The sequence below is a fragment of the Rhopilema esculentum genome, chromosome 15 (genome assembly GCF_057945365.1).
Source record: "Rhopilema esculentum isolate cy_ngs chromosome 15, ASM5794536v1, whole genome shotgun sequence".
Lineage (NCBI taxonomy): Eukaryota > Metazoa > Cnidaria > Scyphozoa > Rhizostomeae > Rhizostomatidae > Rhopilema > Rhopilema esculentum.
The window spans coordinates 4,958,493-4,978,197 of NC_142829.1; the positions used below are offsets into that span (position 1 = coordinate 4,958,493).

General features: G+C 35.9%; 3 protein-coding genes across 3 annotated transcripts; 2 read left to right on the top strand and 1 right to left on the bottom strand.

Moving 5' to 3' along the window:
• The first annotated feature begins 43 nt into the window (after positions 1-43).
• On the top strand, positions 44-17,528 carry LOC135685045 (coiled-coil domain-containing protein 174). The gene is made up of 10 exons (XM_065200775.2): positions 44-206; positions 3,124-3,243; positions 3,545-3,731; positions 9,506-9,576; positions 10,789-10,835; positions 11,373-11,471; positions 12,187-12,320; positions 12,933-13,027; positions 14,101-14,455; positions 15,320-17,528. The coding sequence occupies exons 1-10, from the start codon at positions 174-176 to the stop codon at positions 15,421-15,423; spliced, it is 1,245 nt and encodes a 414-aa protein (XP_065056847.2). The 5' UTR covers positions 44-173; the 3' UTR covers positions 15,424-17,528.
• LOC135685047 (alpha-crystallin B chain) lies at positions 6,435-8,345 on the top strand. The gene is made up of 2 exons (XM_065200776.2): positions 6,435-6,591; positions 6,964-8,345. Exon 2 carries the CDS (start codon positions 6,975-6,977, stop codon positions 7,746-7,748), a length of 774 nt encoding a protein of 257 aa, XP_065056848.2. The 5' UTR covers positions 6,435-6,591; positions 6,964-6,974; the 3' UTR covers positions 7,749-8,345.
• A 935-nt stretch (positions 17,529-18,463) lies between the features above and the next one.
• On the bottom strand, positions 18,464-19,603 carry LOC135685576 (shaker-related potassium channel tsha2). The gene has a single exon (XM_065201559.2). It carries the CDS (start codon positions 19,601-19,603, stop codon positions 18,464-18,466), a length of 1,140 nt encoding a protein of 379 aa, XP_065057631.2.
• Between the last annotated feature and the right edge of the window lie 102 nt (positions 19,604-19,705).

Consider the following 19,705-nt stretch of genomic DNA (forward strand, 5'->3'; position numbering starts at 1 on the left):
CAGTTTCAAATGACAAGCATTTTGGAATGGCCTCGATTGGTTTTTCAGTGAAAGCACAGGATAGGAAATCGTTCAACAGTAATAGTAATTCCAATTCTGTGGTGGAAGCAGATAAGACACAATATAGTATGAGTGAATTCTAAGAAATACTTTGGAATTAAATCAGAAGAACAATGCAAAAGTCAATTGATGTCAACGAATCATCGGTAAGCCCAAAATTTGAGTCTTTTTTATTACCTTTCGATAAAAAGTTCGTCAGCAAATCCGTCGACAAAAATTTTCTTTGGTATTAAATACTCGTCACCTATACAAAAATTAGTCACTTTTTACCGACGAAATTTTTTGCCGGGCTATATGTAAAACATTATAAAAAGTTACCTTATACTGTTTTTCTTTTTACTTGCCTTTATTTGCATTTAAAAGTATGTGAAAAGCCAATCTTTTATATCAGTCTATTATAATCGGAACAGATATGCCCTTATTTATCTGCAAATTCAACACGTGGTACGCAGATCGTGATAGTGAGCAGTTAAGGAGAGGTGTAGCTTCTGGTGATGTGAAAGTATCAATTAAATTGTCCTGAAATCATTGCATGAGCATTGGATCGTTGAAATGTTTGATTACCGAAAAGCAGCAGAGTGAATTGATAGTGAATGGATTCGACAATCGACAAAGCAGGTATCAAAGAGGCTGTTAAATCAGCGAATGATATCTTTTAAAGAATCTAAAACCCGTTTACTCAGTAACGAGAAAACCATAGCAAATTGTAACTTTTATGATTTCGTATTATTTACTCACAAAAAAATAAAAACTTATGCATTCAATTTATTTTCTATTGCAAAAGATATAGTTAAAAGAGGTCAGTAGATATCTCTAAGGTGTCTTTAAGTGATAAGGCCTATAAGTAAAACTGTAATCATTATAAGTAACCATATCTCCTAAGTAAATAAAAATATCAATTCGTTGGTAAAAATTAATCGACGGTCAAAAATGATCTATGTTTGAATAGCATTCGATAATGTAACCTTTTGTTTATCCAAAGACCAGTATGCAATGCAAGGTATGTACCTTAAAAACTAGAAATTTTTACGCACCCGCACCTGAGGCACAGGGCTATTAGAACACCAGTAATCTTGTCAAAAACATCCATACTCTGCAAACTTGTCTAATAATCTTGTTTTATTTGTGTCAGGTCTTTTTTAATCATTGTGAAAGGGCATCTTCCCTATATCAAAGGTGTGGTAAAAATTGTCCCCAACCAATTTCGCTATTTTCTTTTTAACTGTCCACACAAGGAATCAGTATTGCCAGGCAGGGGCAGCTCTGAGCAATACTAAATAGGTATTCAAGGTAATTACAATCTACTCAATAAAGTGATACATACAAAAAGTCCCCAATATATAGCCTTTTAAACAGGATTTTCATAATTGGCTTCTAAAATGATGTCTAATAGTGAAAGAGTTTAGTGCAGAAATATAGCAGGATTGTGCAAATTGTGATACAAGCACCTAAATTTCAGCAAACACCAAGTTTGATATGCTGAACCAAGTTTGACATGTTATATAGACCAAACACATATCTTACCCCTGAGTGTATTTTTAGACAAGGGTAGTCTGGTCTAGACCCCTTATACTACCAATGGAGAACACCAGGTTATAGAAAGTTGAAATTCACAATAAAAAGGCACTTTGACACACTGAAAAAGATGTGATATAGACCTAAATCATATCTTGCCCATGAAATCTATTTTTAGACTGGGCTACTCTGGTCTAGACCCCTAGTTGTACCGTTGGCCATAAACAGAGAATGCCAGGTCATAGAAAGTTGAAATTCACAGTATGAAGGCATTTAGATGCGCTGGACAACATGTGATATAGACCCATATCATATCTTGCCCCCTAAGTTCTATTCTTAAAATGGAAAACTATGGTCCAGGGCCCTAATACTACTAGTGGCCATAAAGGGAGAGAGCCTGGCTATAGAAATAAAAGTTGAAATTCTCAATATAAAGGCAGTTAGACATGCTTAACAACAAAGTTCAATCACCATTCTCTGTTTATGGCCAATGGTAGAATTAGGGGTCTGTATCAGAGTAACCCAGTCTAAAAATAGAACTTGGAGGCAAGGTATGATTTGGTTCCATATCAAATCTTTTTTCTGCATGTCAAACTGCCTTTACATTGAGAATTCAAATTTCTATGACCGGGCGTTCTCCATTTATGGCCAGGGGTCTGGACAAGAGTACCCCAGTCTGAACCATAGATATAAGGGAGTATAATTAACAGAGTATAATTTGAAAATGAAGCACCACTGACATTCATAGGTTGAAAAAGTTAAGTATATTTGTTTCTTTCATACTCAAAAAGTGTAAAGTTACTGATAAAATGATAGATGGTTGCAATAGCATCAGCATTGAGTGTCATTTCAATAAATCCAGACAAGTGACCAGGCTTAACTGCTCAAAACAGACTTAAACGTTGTGACTGGAATTTATTTTTTATGCCTTTCTTAAAGGAAAACATTTTTTTTGCATGGTTCCCCAATTGGAAATGGTAAAATGACTCTTAAATCTACTCTCACTGCTTAAGTCTGCAGCATTTTTCAGTCAATTTTAATGTAAACCTGTGTGCTTAGTTTATGATGGTGCCTGCAGCACTAAAAGTAAGCCAAATATGGACATCATATGGAATTACACACAAACACAAGTTTCAGAAAGGGGCAATAAACTTCCTTGAATTTTTTGGGCATGATAAACACAATGTTCAAGTGAAGTACTATTTGCAGTGAACATAATTTAAGATCGAAAGATTACGAAGAAAACTTAAAGATTGCAGAAGGAAAGCAGTTTATAATGCTTACCTGTCAAGTCTTATATTTTTTTATTTAGTCTCACTCAATTTCATTGATTTGTCAGTGATTCACAAGATTGGTGGTTCCTTCAGTGAATCTTTTTCAACTTTGTACTGTTTTTCATTGTGTATTCAGTAATTTTCATTTTAAAAACTTTATAATATCACAATTTTCTTGCAGAATTATGGTAATAGGTAAATTTTCTTGATGATTGATGTTATCTGATACCCACCAAAGACCCCCCTAATGTTAATATTTTTTTTCTGATTTCAGATTATAGATTTAAGAGCTGAACTATACAGGAAAGAAGAACAATTTAAGCAAAATCTGACATCTGAGGCTGCAAAAAGCCAAGAACACAAACATTCCAAAGGGAGTAAAACTTTGGACAAGGTATCTATTTTTGTAACAATCTCTTTTTTATAATCTGACAACCAAATTCACATGTAGCCAGGTATGGATAACATTATTTTGATTCAAAAATTTTCTCATAGCTCAAAATTTGAAAAAGCAGAAAATCAAACTGTTGCAGTCAATTTGACTTGACACTTATCTATTACTTTATAGTGTAACCATTAACATGAAACTAAACATTTTCATTGACAATGTTCGCTTTTAATAAAAACAGTAAGGTATTTAACAATCAGCTCTAATTGTTCAGATGCATAAAAGTATTCTTACTTATGCTCAATAGATAGCCCTTTTATCTGGGAAAAAGAAGATACCCTCAAAACGAAAACTAGATGAAAAAAAGATTAATGATAGCAGCAAAAGTAGCAGTTACAAAAGTTCTGAAAATGATGCTGAGTATGAAAAAGCCAAATATAAATTACAAGCAAAGGCAAAGCTATATGAAAAAATGAGCAAAGGAGACGTTGAAGGTATGATATTACAGTATGATATTACAGTAAGGTATGATGTTACAGATATTACTCAAAACATGTTCTGTTAAAAGGATGAGACATCCTTAAATGTATATTTAGTATAATATTCTATCAAACATGCTTTCGAGGTGATTGGCTGTTTGAAAAAGCAGGCAAGGTTTTTGTAAACCAAAAAGAAGTTTCTTGGAAAAATTTAAGAAAAAGCATTTTTAGAGTGATTATGCCCCAGAAATGCAATTAAATAGCACACACAGAGAAATTTCAAACACATCTTAGAGTTTAGCAGCTTAAACAATTAAAGCACTTGCTAGTTTAGCAAAAAACAACTGGAAACCATTTTTTCAAACTAGCATAACAGAAGAAATTGCTTGTACTAAAATGGGCATTTGCTCCTGTTCTAAAATACAACCATATCCTTTTAATCATTTTATTTAATCAGCCAATTTATTAATCAAATCAGGAATTTTCTTTTTGCCCTTGAAAATGTTTTATTTTGAATTTGTATCCCTAAAGACCAACAAGATATCTTTTCATGACATATTTTGTGAAGGAACACGTTGAAAACTAGTCAGCCAAACTTCAGGCTGCTTGTGCAATAAAATGCATGTCTAGGGAGTTTTTGTGGGTGTTTGGAAGCAATTTGCTGCCTAATGTCAGGAGGACTGGTGTTATTTATTTTGCCATATCTTCTAAATATTTGACCAAAGTTAAGATAGTCTCTCTTAAAAGAACATATCTGTTTAAAAAGTCAGCCTTGTGAAATAGATCAAATAATGAAAACAGAAGGTAGACTTTAAGACACTGAGGAGATATGCTAATCAGGCAGTGTCCAGGCCTTTCCTCTCAATGTGACCACACCTCAAGATTCCTCCCTATGCCTGGAAATGCAGAGAGCTGATGATGGAAATGCAGAGAGCCACTCTGGATGAAGGTTTTGTCATTTCTGGAACATGAACCCTAGACCCTTGGATCTGCTGTCTGTGACCCTAACCACTGAATCAAGTTTGCACCTAAAAATTGATGTGGAAGCATTTTTAAAATTTCTTAAAAGTTTATATAATTATGCTTATGATGATGTTGTAGTTTGATTTTGCTTTACTTGGTGAAATGTTTACATATTTGTGATGATTCTCTTTTTATAATTTGCTATTTAATTTCACAATATTTTCATGCATAAGATGCTGTCATTTGTTCTGAAAACCAATATTTTCTCATGAAACTGCATTAAACTATTTTCAATTTAAAGACTGCAGTCTGAAGATAAAACTGAACTGCATTTTAGACTTTGTTATCAAGCTAACTGAAACCGGTTTTCAGAAAGGATAAACTGTGTGCAAACATAAAGTGGACATAAAATTTCTGATGCACTCTTAGAGACAGCAAGTTTAAGTTTTTCATCATGATGATCTATCTGAAAATGGTCATACCCTGCAAACCGAAAACGACTGTGCTTTATACTCACGACGCTTTCGCTGAATGATATAAATAAAGTCAAATATGGGAATTTCTTAAGCTTGACAGAACCCACCAATCTCCATTTTGGATGGATGCAAACCACGCATAGGGACCGTTTTTGAGATTGCTTCTCCCAATGTTTGAGATGTGATAAGGTTCGCTGGGAAAAGCAATTTGCTTTTCATAGCGAACCTTATCACGAATTCAGCCTTGCATGTCTGGGCTTTTTCATAGCAAGCAAGCGCATTTTATTGAACAGAGACAGTTGAGAAATCACTTTGCCTGTGCACTCTGCGATCGTCGTTATGAGTTTAACCGTATGCCTCTTATACGCGCTTGGTCGCTGTGCCATCAATGGGAATATTCTAGAGCCTTCTCGTCCAGCGACACAGCTTTCGTTGGCTAGGCCATTCGTACCTGGGGGAATCTCCAATTTTTCTGTCTCAACCAATCAGATGTTTTCTGTTGATAGAAAAATCTGGATAAAGAAATTTCGTGGAACTGAAAAATTTTCTCGAAAATTCGAAAGATAAATTGAGACCAAAATTGTTAATTGATAGAAAAGGGGTAGAAGGTTCTGATATCTTTACTGCCAGTAGTTTAGCTTTTGTTACCTTTTCTCCGCATTTTTTAAACTCCCCTGTCAAAAGAGTCTTCGCTTTCTCGGGTGGCCTAAATGTTATGATTTCCCAGCGAACCGTCAATAATAATTTATAATACTTGTAATTATGAGTAGTAAACAGATTTCGATTAATATCGAGAGAAGGTTTTCTCAAACCTCTCCTTTGGATATGCACCCCGTTAACCGTTTGCCAATCTTTCGTTTCCTTTGTTCGTTTCCCGGGATAGTTTGTCTCCAAGATCAAAGTAAAAGGGAAAGCAAACTTATACGTTGAAAATCACTGCATATCTAATTGTTGGGCTTATTTCCACAGCATCACAATCCGTCCCTGTCCCCGAAGTCCTCGCGCAAAACGATCCTTCAATAATTACCGATCGGGGACCATCGCTGCAAGGTCTCTTCCCTGCTCAGTTTGTGTTTGCAAGGATAATTTTCCGTTTTTTTCAACATTCACTTTGAATAATAGCGACGGAATCTTCTTGAAAATTCTGTGATGTTCCAGAGGCCTTCTTCAAATTGCTGGCATCTGTCGATTCGGTGATTCCCCAACTTTTTGTTTACAAGTACAAATCGAGAAAGAAATCGAGAATTTTCTAGTTCCCTTGAAACGAGGCTGGTTTTCAAGAATGTTCGACCAGAACAATATAAAAGGCAGATAGGTGTCTGTAGCCGAGCAAGAATACGAGAGCTGCAAATAAAAGGCGAGACTTGAGATACGAAGAAGAAGCTGAAGGAAAACTTGAAGCGAAGTGGTAGCTGAAAAGAAAGGTTGCACTAAAGGTATGATCATATTTTCTTTTCGTTGTTAGCTTTGTTGTTATCAGTAAGCTAATTGGTATCATCAGTTATGATTAGCAGGTGCCTTTTCTGAACGTAGCTGCCAAAAAACTGCGAAAATGCAATATATTTTTTGTTTTGCATCCTGATGAGTGGCAAATGGATATTCATTTTTTGAGATGTGTAGCTTATTATAACTCTTTACAATGCTAGTTGTATTTCGTAAAATACCTGCTCTGTTTGCACATTTTATAGCATATATCGGTTCATAACGACTAACCAAGTAGCACACTATTTGTGTTAGTAGACCTGATGGCAATTTTCTACCGTTTCTATCAATTTCTGAAGACTAAAATATATTTTCACTATTTCCAGCTTAAAGGAAAATGGCATTGTGGCACATCCCCCTTCTGCGTCCAGACCCAATTGACAGTATATTCGATGATATTTTTGACTGGACATTCCCGCCAGTTCAGTATCAACTCGCTCGTCCATACATTGATCCAACGCGACAAATTCTCAGACGTAGTGCGAGCCAGCAACAGCAAGTTAAAGGCAAAGATGAAGACAACTTTAGGGTGACATTGGATGTCAGGCACTACAATCCTGATGAAATTGCCCTGAAAGTTGATGGAAACAAGCTGTTGGTGAGTGGCAAGCACCATAAGCAAAGTGAATTTGGATACGAAACATCGCAGTTCGAGAGATCTTATCCAATCCCATCTGATGTAGACGAGAAAGGATTCACATCAAGGATCGACGATAATGGCATTTTGGAGATTGTGGCGCCGAAAGTCAAGCCACAAGCTATCCAGCAAGCAGGCCAGAGTGTAGAGGAAGACGAGAAGAAATTCAAGGCAGTATTGGATGTAAGAGCCTACAAGCCAGAAGAACTTACTGTCAAACTGCAAGGAAATGAGCTTCTTATTCAAGGGGAGCAGAAGTCAGAAAACAAAGATGAAAAGGAGACGTATGTACATCACAGGAATTTTGCTCGGCGAATTTGGCTCCCAAAAAATGTGAACCTTGACACTCTGCACACAAAGCTTACTAAAGAAGGGAAGTTGCTTCTTGAAGCTGATAAAATGCCTGCCATAAAACATGAGGTAAAACAGTTGACAATTGAAAAGGAAGCTGACCAGGGAAATATGGAGGAATGATTGATTATCAAGAAGAGGGACGCTTGCTTAAATACGCTTGAGGACTTGGACTTATCATCATAGATTTTCTGTTTTTCTCTGGCTGGTAGGTTTATCTCATACAGAACTTAATAATTGTTAAGCTAATTTGCCCTTGCTATCTGTATTTGAATACACATTATTTCTCTATATTTGGCATGTATTTCCAGTAATTAAAGCAGCTTTTATGCTAATTGCTCAAGTTCAATCCACCTTTTTGTAGTATGTTTTACTTGTGAAAGATCTTCAGTATCCCCGTGTAATCATGGTCCTATTGATTTTCGTTTGAAGAACATTAAAGATGCCATTAATTTCAATGTTACCAGTACGCATTTCACCTAACAATCATAGTCTTTTTCGTTTTTTACTCTTGGTTGATAACCTATATCTTCAACATTCTCAATAGAGACAAATCACGCATAAATTGCATCAGATGATTCCCCTATATAAAGATTGTGTTTGATTTGAACGTCCAACATAATTTAGAACTCCAGCTAGAGACATTTAAATTTATATGCTTATATTCTGTATGTATTTAACTGACTGGCTGTATATTAAATTTTGCTGTGTTAATTTTGGTGTTTTTCTCTTAAGTTCATTTCTGCTGATTAGCTCTATCCTAAAGGCCTCCCACCACCCCCCCCCCCCAGATCATCATGGTTTAAGCTCGATTCATTAATTTGCTTTCCTAAGTTTAAGTAAAGCAAAGAATGACTCTAATATTCTAATAGCTTCTAGCTTTTTTCGAGAAGTTTTTGCCAAACCGGTTAACAAAATTTTTGTTTCTATCTTTTATCTGTTTTTCCAATTTCGGAATAAAACTTTTATTCAAAACTCATCGATAAAGTTCTAATTGACTCTTAAGTTTTAAAGATTTAATTCATCACCACCTCTTTCGAAGATTGATCTTCAAGGCTAGTTTCAAAAATAAACCTACGATATTATAAAGCATAAATGAGACCTGTCAGTAGTAGAATGCTCTTTAGGCATACTTCATTGAACCAATAAAAGACATAGAAAGGGGAAAGGTTGCAGTTAACGTGTAGTGCCTGTGTTCTTCAATGCTAGGTACAGAAGTGTGTATGGTTGCCATCTCTGTGATGGCAGCATTGAGAGAAACACTACCACCGTAACTCATTCGGGGTTCAACAACAGGCAGTATATAAATGTAACCGTTATTTAATGTAGAATTTCCTCTTTAGTTAAGCAAAATATAACATGTTTGATTTCCCTTACTCTCTTTGTCAACTTCCTCAAAGGACGTCCGAAGCACTTCATAGATGTCGGGGCACAGGCTACTTCTACGCATTGCTCACTTTGTATGCATTTCCCTTCTTGGTGGTGTTGTTTTTGTTGTTGATTGCATTCACCTTCATTTTAACAAAGAGAGTACGAAAAGGTGAGAAGAAGAAAAGACACAAAAATGAACAGAAAAAAAACTATTATTGGGGACAAGCCATGGAATTAATTAAAGAAAATGCTCAAAATTGGAACTTTTCCAAAAATTCCAAGATAAGGAAAAGAAACTTCTAAGATAAGAGACATTTTCCCAAAAGTTGGGGAAACGTGCTCCTTTGTGCCCCAAGTTCCTGCACACTTGGTCTCCTCCACTGCTCTTATCATTTCAATGTATCCAGCATCGGGCCGAAATCATCCACATGTGTATATAATGAATTTGATTAACAAACACGTTTTGACAATAAGCATCCTTTATCCCAATGTTTCGTCTTTTTATTTAGACCCTGAAGATGGAGACGACTCTTTCTATTTAGTTGATTTTCACAAGAAGGTTTATGGCTCAGATGCAAATGTGAGTTTCATTCTTTTTTTCTTAATGCCATTTCCCCATTTATTAAAATGGGTTGGTTGGGCCTTTCCCTTTCTTATTTATTAAAATGGTCAAAATTTAATCCGTCAATGAATCTACTCTGCTTGCGTTTCAATTATTGTATTGTTAGCTTGATACAATGCATTGTATCATTTTGATTACTGCATTGTTGTTGGAGCTTAGAGGATGGAGAACCTACGGCCCCCGGGCCAAATCTGGTACATCAGCAAATTTCTAGTGGCCCTTGTTTCTTGCCCTTCTTCGTTCAGAATTAAAAACTCGAAGAATATCTTACAAAATAGAAAACTGGCTGAAAATATGTCTTTTCGGCGTGAAGTGTTTTGTATCTATGGCTATTGAGGCATCGAAGTTCATTCTGAAATTAAAAGCACCAAAACCTCCAGAAGCACCTACATTTAATCATAAATAGGGATCATGCAAGAAGTAGACATATAGAGGCACCACTGCCTAATCTTAGTAGCTTCAAACCTGATTTGGCAAGCGTTCTAGCAAGATGCAATACCAAACGGCAAACTAACATTAAACTTTTTGGATATAACTTTTAGGATTTCTTTTACTTATGAACAGCTACACAAGGAAGCTTCCTTGTTAAATGTAACATGATAGATATACAAGTCATTGAAACAGAGTCGTGAGAATGGCGCCAGCAGTACAACGTGACAAGTTGTAATTGGAATGCATATGGGGAACTTAATGTCCTCCTGACGTTCTACTTCAAAATACAAGAGACTGGAAGCCAGCATCTAATCCAGGGAGGTTACCTGGTGCAACAAAGAGAGAGTGCAGTTCTGCGTTGCTATGCAGTGATAGTTTTACAATGAAAGTGTTTTGAATTTTGCTCAACCTTATCTGGCCTGACCAACCCTTCCGGGATACAAAAAATCATGAATCTGGGCCAAAGTACAAAAGTTTACACCCTCCTTGCTTAGATATTTTCCCTCTCACCCTTTGTCACTCATCGTGTGTTCCTCTTGTGAGACCTTCTCCAAAGTTAATATCGTAATTGTAAAAGATTCCAGATAATTTCTTTAGTTTCTTTGCTTATACAAAACTTGCTCTGCCCTTGATATATCGTTATGTATTGGCAAAGAAGAGTTGCCTGTTCTTTTTTATTTCCTTTTCTTCCAGTTCATATTGTGTTCGCAATTATAGTCAATGCCTTTTCATTATCAGGCTATGAATATGGAAAAAAATGAATGCGATAGTTCTGGAGATGAATTGTAAGTATGGCGTTTTTTTCTTGGGCAGAGCTTACCAGTTATTATAAACACAGTTTTAGTGAATTTTTAGGTATAAAGGTTTTATCTCAACGGTTTTCAGTCCCTTTAATGTTTTTTATCTGTAAATATTCTATACTTTTGAGAAGCGTTAATTGATTTCTTTAATAAGAAACCAAAAGTTCCCATTAAAAGGTTTTTTTGTGAAGATGGGTCAAAAATTTGAACAAGTATGAATCACTATCTTAACGATGGAAAGGAGAGGAAGAATTTTCAAAATTCACATATTCTGATCAATCTTTGGTATCGCCATCAAAAATTTCCTTTTCTGATGAGTGGTCAGCAATGATAACTTTATTGCTACACTAGCCTTTTATCCTGGAATTATTTGCCAATATTGTAAAAGTTTGCTTATTCGAGAAAATTTTCTCTGAAATTAGTGAGATTTGTAACAACTAATTGTATTTCAAAATTTTTGTTAAATTTTGTATATTAACCGTTGATTCAAGAATTCACAATAGCTTTCCTTTTCATCTTAAGGGTTGAGTTTGAAGATTCCCTTGGCCGAAGTCGAAAATGCCGGAAAAGGGACCTTGAGAAGTTAAAATCACTTGATCAAGAATTTAGGCCCGTGAACAGGTGAGATTCAAGCATATAGACTGCCAAAATATTTTCCACGATAGCTTGCTATATTAGCTCCGAGTTTGCTAACTATTTCTTCAGTTAATAAATAGCAAAGGCCTGCAAGCTTCTTCGCTGGCAGTAAACGTGGCTTTTGTAGCATTCTTGTTGCTTTCGTTTATCCTTCTGTTTCTCAAAATATTGAGTTACTTTTATAAATTATGTCAAAAACAACTATCATCTTGTGGGTTCTTTGCTTCTCACTTATGTATTTCTTTTTCATTAAGCTTAGTTTTGCCTTATTAAAGTTTATGCAAACTATTATATTTTTGCGATGATATTATGAAAATCACTGAATGTTATTTGAATATTTTCTGCGTAATCCAATATTTTCTAGACAAATCGCTGTTACTACAGTCCTCGAATACAATCATGTGAATGTTATATCAATTTTCTGTGCTCGGTAAAAAAATAATGGATATTAAAGCACCATTTGAATGTGTTTGGTTTATTCAACTTTCAACTAAGTACAATATAATGCATGGATAATTTTTTTCGATGTATTTGTGGTTGTGGACAATTAAAATGCAGAATTTAACTGACGCAAGACAATTAAAAAATTCAATTTTGAATTCATTCTATAATATATTTATATATTCCAATATCTCTAACCGGCACGATACACAAGGACGGTGATGCATTTTTATGTGGCGTGTTTTGTGTTCATTGTTAGATCTCCAAGCCCACCAACATTGCTTTCAGAAGATATGAGACGAGATATGATAAGAAAAAAGTGGGAAGAAGAACAAGAAAAACTCATCCAAGAGGGAGACCGTGATATTCACTATCAAAATGTCTTGTTTGATGGTTTGTAACTAATTCATTAATTTTTATTTGTTTTCAACCCAGTTGTATCCAACTTTGTCATTCCGCTCCTATAAGTGCCAAAGTGAACTTTTACAAATATTTTGGAAATTGATGAAAGATAATCATATTTCAGTATTAGGAGTACATGGTCATTAAAAGTTGATTAAACTTTAACAGTTTTCTGCTGTTTTTAATTTTTTGAGACAAGTGCTTCTATAAATCCAGAAAATACATGGTCCTTTTAATGTTCCAAAAAATGCCTGGATAATAATTTATTTACATTGACTGGTAGTTATATTCACTTCGAATTTTATATGATATTCTGAAAAAAGTTGCAAAGATTTTTACCGAGTTAAACAATTTAATCGTCGCAATAGTACTTATTGCCTTGAATAATTGTTTGGGCAGAACGAATCATAGAAATCTCCTCAAAGATGGCGTCTGGAAAAACCCCTTCTCGTTAAAAGCTTGCCCCTCTTTTGAATATTTAGTTACTAACACTAGCCTTCCTTTTTAATTGTCTGTTCTTGAAAGTAAAACGCATCTGCTGAGACAGGCATTTTCGAGTAATTTAGCAATTCTGTGTTTATTTTCACTGCTATTTTTCTTCAGAGGTTCGAGATCATGGTGTTGCATATTACCAGTTTTCCAAGGACGAAGCTGAAAGAAAATCTCAGATGGATACCTTAAATTTGCTGCGAGAGCAAGTAAGTACCTGACTCTGTTCAATTTGAGGGTTTGTTTCTCTAAACAAGTCAAATGCACTCTAGAAATTTTGTCAGGTTTCCGGAGGTTTCAAATCCTAGATAACCGAGAAACTGTAAATCAGCGAATTAAAAAAACTGTTTCCGATTATTAGTCTCATTGAATTGTTGCTCTAGAGCTCGATATAATGAGTTGATTTAAAGTTGCTAGTTTGACTTCTTAACGGTTTTTTCATTAACGTAATTAACGTCTTTACTTAATACTTGATATCAATAAAATTATTACTCTAACCTTATTTGGGTAGCTGAAATCTTAACCCCACGAATGCTGTTTTTATATTCTCAGAGGCGTAGTGTGTAAGCTTTTTCATTGGGAGGGTGGGGTTTGGCATGCTTGCTTTCCTTGCAAAGTGAATACCAGAAAAATTCGGCGAAGTTACTGTCGAGATCAAATCTTAGAAACATCCCAGGAACTCAATACGCTACGCCCCTTAATCTAGATGTCATACATTGGAAAAGGGTTCTTTTTGCCTGTATCTTAATACAATGATCAGTCAAGAGGGCCTATTTTCCTATAAAAAATTTCAACGAAGATGATTCTTGCAATTCAGGTGCGGAGATCTCTTAGAACAAGATCTGCCGTGTAGTAATTGCATACATATAGAATGCAGTGCTGTTTATAAAGATCAATACCAATATTTTGTTGAGTAATTTAGTAATCGAGCTGTTATTGTACAGTTTTTTGTGTTGTTGTTTTCTATATGGTAATTGCATAGCAATTGTAGTCAAGTGAAATAATAATTATGTGTGTAAGTGATATTTACATATGTTTACTTGGAGTTTACATCCAGCGTAATTAAGTGTATTATTAACAAATATGTACGTATAATATGTACGTGCATAAAATCTATGTACCACAGGATAACGCTTAAGACAGATTCTACACAGTATAATTGATTTTGTTTTTGAGTCTATGTAGCGGTAAAGCTGCACGATCGATTAAATTTTTTTTAAAACTTGTAGCAGTTTTCCGTTTAAATCTCCTGTGTAAATTCAGCTTCTCTTTTCTATTTTAGACATTAGAGCAGCGTACTCGACGCGAATCAATAAAGCAGAAACGTAAAGCTGCCCTTGATGCTCGCTTAGCCAAAATACGACAGAAAAAAGCTCAAAAAGAAGGCCAGCCTGTTGCCGAAGACAGGGGAAGTCATGAAAGCCAATCAGACAGCATTGAAGCAGGCAGATTGACTGGAACAGAAGATGGGAAAACCAGTAGTGAGAGCTTGTCGGTTGATGACTCAAAAAGTGATGAGCTTCGCGTGGACCAAAGACAGGAAATAGGCCCCAGCCAACCTTCAAGCAAAGACAGCACCGTTTCAACCTCGATTTCGGCTTCAAAGCAGCTAGAGGAATCTGTTAATAAACATAAAGGTTTCTATTTTTATTCTCATGCCTAAAAGCATCATTTAAAAGTTTTAAGCGTCAGATCAGCTCTTAGTGTCTTCTTGAGTTATCGAGCTAATTCCTTCTCAAAATGTTTTCGCAGACCTCGGCTTTGTAGTTATCAGGGCAGGAAGAAACACTTCTTCAAAATCGTGGGGCATCATATAATCAGGGAAGCTTTTCATATTAGGCGGGGGCTGAAATTGGGTGTGCGCAGTCACTGTGCTTGTTTGGGCGGTTTTCTATTTTTGCAATGTTAAAACATTCATAATTTTTGACGTAAAATTTCTGCATAATATGACACAGAGGGAAGGGAAGGTGGAGGTCACAACACTTCATTTGTTCGCCACTGAATTACCAAGTAGGAAACAGCGATTAGAAAAGACTACAAAGGGATGACGGTTTTCAGTCCATCTCATCATGTCATCGTTTGCTTATGAAATTCATTGTTTATCTTATGAATAGGATCCCCTCTTGAAAATAACTCTTTATTAAATGTGCTCTTATCTACCAAGATTTCTGGTATAATAAGGCTTCCACGAAAGAATGAAGAAGTTACCATTACTAGAAGCTTTGTTTTAACAAATTGTTGCAAGATGGCTTTAAAAAGCAAAAATTTTGTGGAAAAATTTATATTTGGTATATTTGGAAATTATTATTGTAATTTATATTAAAATTTATGAATTTATATATGAAAATTCTTGCTTGAAATTATGTAAACCCTGTTGTGGATCGAAATAGGCCACAAAAATTTCATAAAAATTTCATTTGATTCAAAGCTTATTTTTGAACCGATGCCTTTCGCAAGTCAGTGTATGTTTCTGTTGTGATAGCTACTTTTCTTTGTTTTAGGTGCAAAAGAAGGTCTTTCGCAGTGGATTAAGTCTTTGAGAGAAGAGCGGAACGAAGAATTTGCTCCCCCTTCCTTCTACAACCACGGAAAAGGTCGCAGATAGCACTTGAACGCCTGTTTGAATCAATCCCTAGAATCATTAAAGATGTTTTGAGTAGGTAGGGCATTCAGAATATTTAATTATTGACCTCTTCCTATTACGGATACATGCATTTTTTACACAAATCTTTTCACCTTCTGTATGCTCGAACTTTCTTCAAGGTTTCTTAAATTTTGAGTTTCGGGCTGGTAAGGAACAATATAGCCTGTATTGGAGAATTCATTTGTTGCTTTGAATTGAAACAGAACATGTTACGATTTCAGTATAATTTATTAGCTATAAAAGTTGCCTGATAATTGCATTTAGCTTGATGTTTAGAGTTTCAACCTAGACCCATCCTATTCTATACGCTTCATGTACCTGTAAGGTACGGCATCGAGCACCGCACGACAGACCCGTTAACAACAATTCCCATTATTCTGTGTGCTATCTAGCCAGAATTGAAATAAAGTTTTTCTTGTGACAGCTTAACACCAGCAAAAAATTCTTATTTGGAACCAGTGCTAAGTGTTTCGTAACTGCGCGTCAACCCAAGTACTGAATTTGTTTATAGGAAGTTTGGTAAGGAAAAATCCACTGTGAATAATCCGAATAAATGGCTTACCCGAGGAAAGACTGTTAAAATTGGGTAGATTTTGGCTACAACTATACTCATTCAAAATAGGACTAGCTCAGGCGCAGATACGTAACATGTCTGAAGGAACTTGTTACTTGCTCAAAGATATAATGAATAAGATAAATTTGCAAAGCACTCGTCTAATAGCCACCCTCCCCCGCCCCCCGCCCCCTTCATCTTTGATAATGTGAAGTATAGATAAACCAAGAAAGTAATGATGATGTATTATAATGTATATAGAAAAACTATTCGCGAGTAAAACACTGTTATTTTCTTTGCTTTGAAAACCTTTACAGACTACACTGTTTTATCCCCATTAGCAAGGCAAATGAAAAGTGCTATGCAAAATGGACTGCAGAATGACGTCAAAAAGTTCCTCATTGTTCACATGTTAATGATGATGCTTTTTTGGTCCCAGAGTGCGCGAAGGGCAGACTCTTCTTAGGGGCATTTATGTTTTCTCCAGCACAGTAACTGTTACCATTGTTGTTATGAGCAAAAAAACTTTGGATGTAAGACACCTGCCTTGATGACTAAGAGTCCTTTGTAATTGAAAACACTGATCACAGTTTTACCAAAAACGATTTTCCAACAACTCTAACTTGCCCACAATCTCATGGTTAAGATTAATTTTTCATTTAAAGGAATCCACACATGAGTAGAAGAAAAATGAAAAGATTATATGTAATATTAAATCATTATAAGAAAGTTCAAAAGCCTTTGGTTAGTATGCTAGCAGAATCATTCTTTATGTCAAGCTCAATTTATTCTTCTGAGCCATGAATTCATTACCGTTATCTGAACGTGTTATAATTAATGATAATTGTAGTTATGTAAAATACCTGTGCTCTTGGATTGTCCATTTATACCATCACTTCGTAGGCGAGAAATTTCCATGACTCGTCACCATGTTCTCACAGGCTTGGGCGAGCCATGTTCTCTGTCAATCGAAACTTGATGTTTTTCAACATAAAACGTAGCGATGTAACGAAACTAGGTTAGAAAGATACACACATTCTAGGATGCTATGAATTAGAAACTTGGATACGAGATTTATTGGAGAAACTCATCAAATGATAACGATTTTGATATTTACGTAAGCTTATTTTTGAAAGAACGGCAGAAAACACCCTTGACACAGCTCTTGTCAGATAAGGCCTATAGACAGATATCATCGGGTCGGGTGTGGCTAGCTAGGGCAGGGCACTGATAGTAACGCTATCACTATTGATATTCTTTAGTAAAGAAATAGTTTTTGAGAACAGCAAAATACGAGCATTTGTCTCAATTTAAGAAACAACAAGTCAAAACACGTGCTTTGATCAATAATGATTCGTTGCCAAAAGGAGCTGTTTACTTGCGTATTGTGGGGATGAAATTTCATCATTAATGCTTATAAAATAATTTGAACCACTTTTGAACTCCGTTTCAAAACTTTTCCAACCTCTGGTTAAAAGGTTAGTTTGCATCCATGAGACCGACCATCGTTAATAAAAACGTCTGCCTTTCTTTCCCAAGGTTTCATCTGATGTGACGAAACAAAGCTGTAAGCAATGAGATACGTCGACTTTGTTTCTCATTTAATGACTTTGTTAGTATATGTGTTAAATATGCAGCTGATATCTACATATCGCTGAAATTGTATTGAATGGTATTCTTCTTTTCAAGCAGTTGCCATCAGGAGCCATGAAAGTGTGGTTGTAGAGCTTTGGCCCTGAAATTATACTAGCTAATAGATATGAGCAGCTGGGATTCTGGTTCATAAGGACATTAAGTTGTTCGTAAGACCCAGTAAGCATGGTGCGAGTCTCCCGCTGTACGATAGTGATATTAATAATAATACCAATACAAATTCATAATCCTAGTTGTGATTTTATTTGTCTGGTTAATTTTTTTTGGAAAACTTTTAGTTGTTTAACTTAGCCTGTGCCAATTCATCAAAACCTCGTCTACACAAAAGTGTTTTCCTCCCATCTAAATGACACCGAGAATCTGTGACCAAAGAAGAATCTTTTGAGAACTTGATAACCTGAAAATGCACCGTTTTTTGTAGACGCAAAAATTACATAGCAAAGCAATCGTTTAAAAACGGAATCTTGTAGACACGGCCTTTTAAGTCACTCTGTGATCAGAGTTTTCGGCATCTAATTACTGATTATCTTCCATCTGCAAAACATCAACGACGCAAAAAAGTGACTCGGCTAAACACCTTTCACCAATAAGTCAGTATATGCTACATTTTTTTAAAATATAACGTTTACAACAGAAGAATTGATTTTGATTTTTATTTTCCAATATACCTCGAGCTTTTCAACATTGGTCCTGTCTGAGGTAAAAACTAACAATGACAATCAAATCACAATCTAAAAAATTACAATCAAGAAGCGGACGAGTCACTTTGGGTTTTCTTCTTCCATGTTGCTACCTTTACGAGGATTTTTGTCTTGGCCTAAAGTCGCTCATAATCGTGACACCGAAGTTTTTAGCGTAGAACTTCAAGAACTTTCCGCCGAGGAACAACAAAGGCAGAGTGAAAGTCAACGCCGATAGCACCACAACTATCCCTCCGACAATTTTTCCCGTCATGCTTTGCGGCACTATGTCACCATAACCGACCGGAATGACTGTCTGGGCGGCCCACCAGATTGATGCGGGAATGCTCGTAAACTTTGTTCCCGGCACATTCATCTCTGCGTTATACTCGAGCGCTCCACAGACGAAACAGGAAATAAAGATGATCGATACCATTGTCAGCAGGTCACCAAGGCAGTTCCCCATTATGCGTACCGCAATGTCCAATGTCTTTGAATGTTTCGTGAGTCGTATTAGTCTCAAGATTCGCACCGTTCTGACAACGCGTAAAAATTGCACTGACCCAATGTTTTCGACGTCAATAATCAGTGCTATGAAATATGGGAAGACCGCAAGGAAATCAACAATGTTAGAAACTGATTTGATAAACTCGAGCTTCTTTGGCGACGCTATCAGTCGCAAGGTAAACTCGACTCCGAAGAATAAGTTCAAACCGAGCTCAAATAAGAGCAAGGGATTTTTATAAAATGCAAGCATTCGAGTCTCTTTTGTCGATGGCAGTGTTTGAACACATGTAAGGCATGTTAAAATAGCGATCATGGCGCAACTAAACACTGCGAAGAGGCTTGCTACAACCGAAGACTCGGGAACTTCCAAAAATCTCCAAAGATCGTACAATAATTTGCAACGAACATTTTCAAAACCAATATTTGTTTTCTCATACAAAAATCCTTCTTGCTCCTGCATCTTCTTAATATCGTTCTCCTCAATCTCAAGGCTTCGGCATTCTTGTACAAACTCGTCCATAGACACATCATTCGGACGTCTTAGGATGCCAAATGACTGGTAATAGAATAAAATTGCGTCAAATGCAGAACTTTTACAGTCTACTGTCAAAATCTCGCTGTTTCCAGCTTCTTGAAATGCCACGCGCTTTGATTCCGAGCCGAGACGAGTGAACGGATAACGCTGCAATGTGGTATTCAGCGTTTCATATATTGTTCCGTGCACTTTTATGAAGACTTTTCGAGACATACTTATTATTTATAAATGTATCATCTCAACCATATGTCTAAGATCTGTAGAATCTCACTGAAGTATTAGTTCTTGACAAGCAGTATTTTCGCACTGCTAATC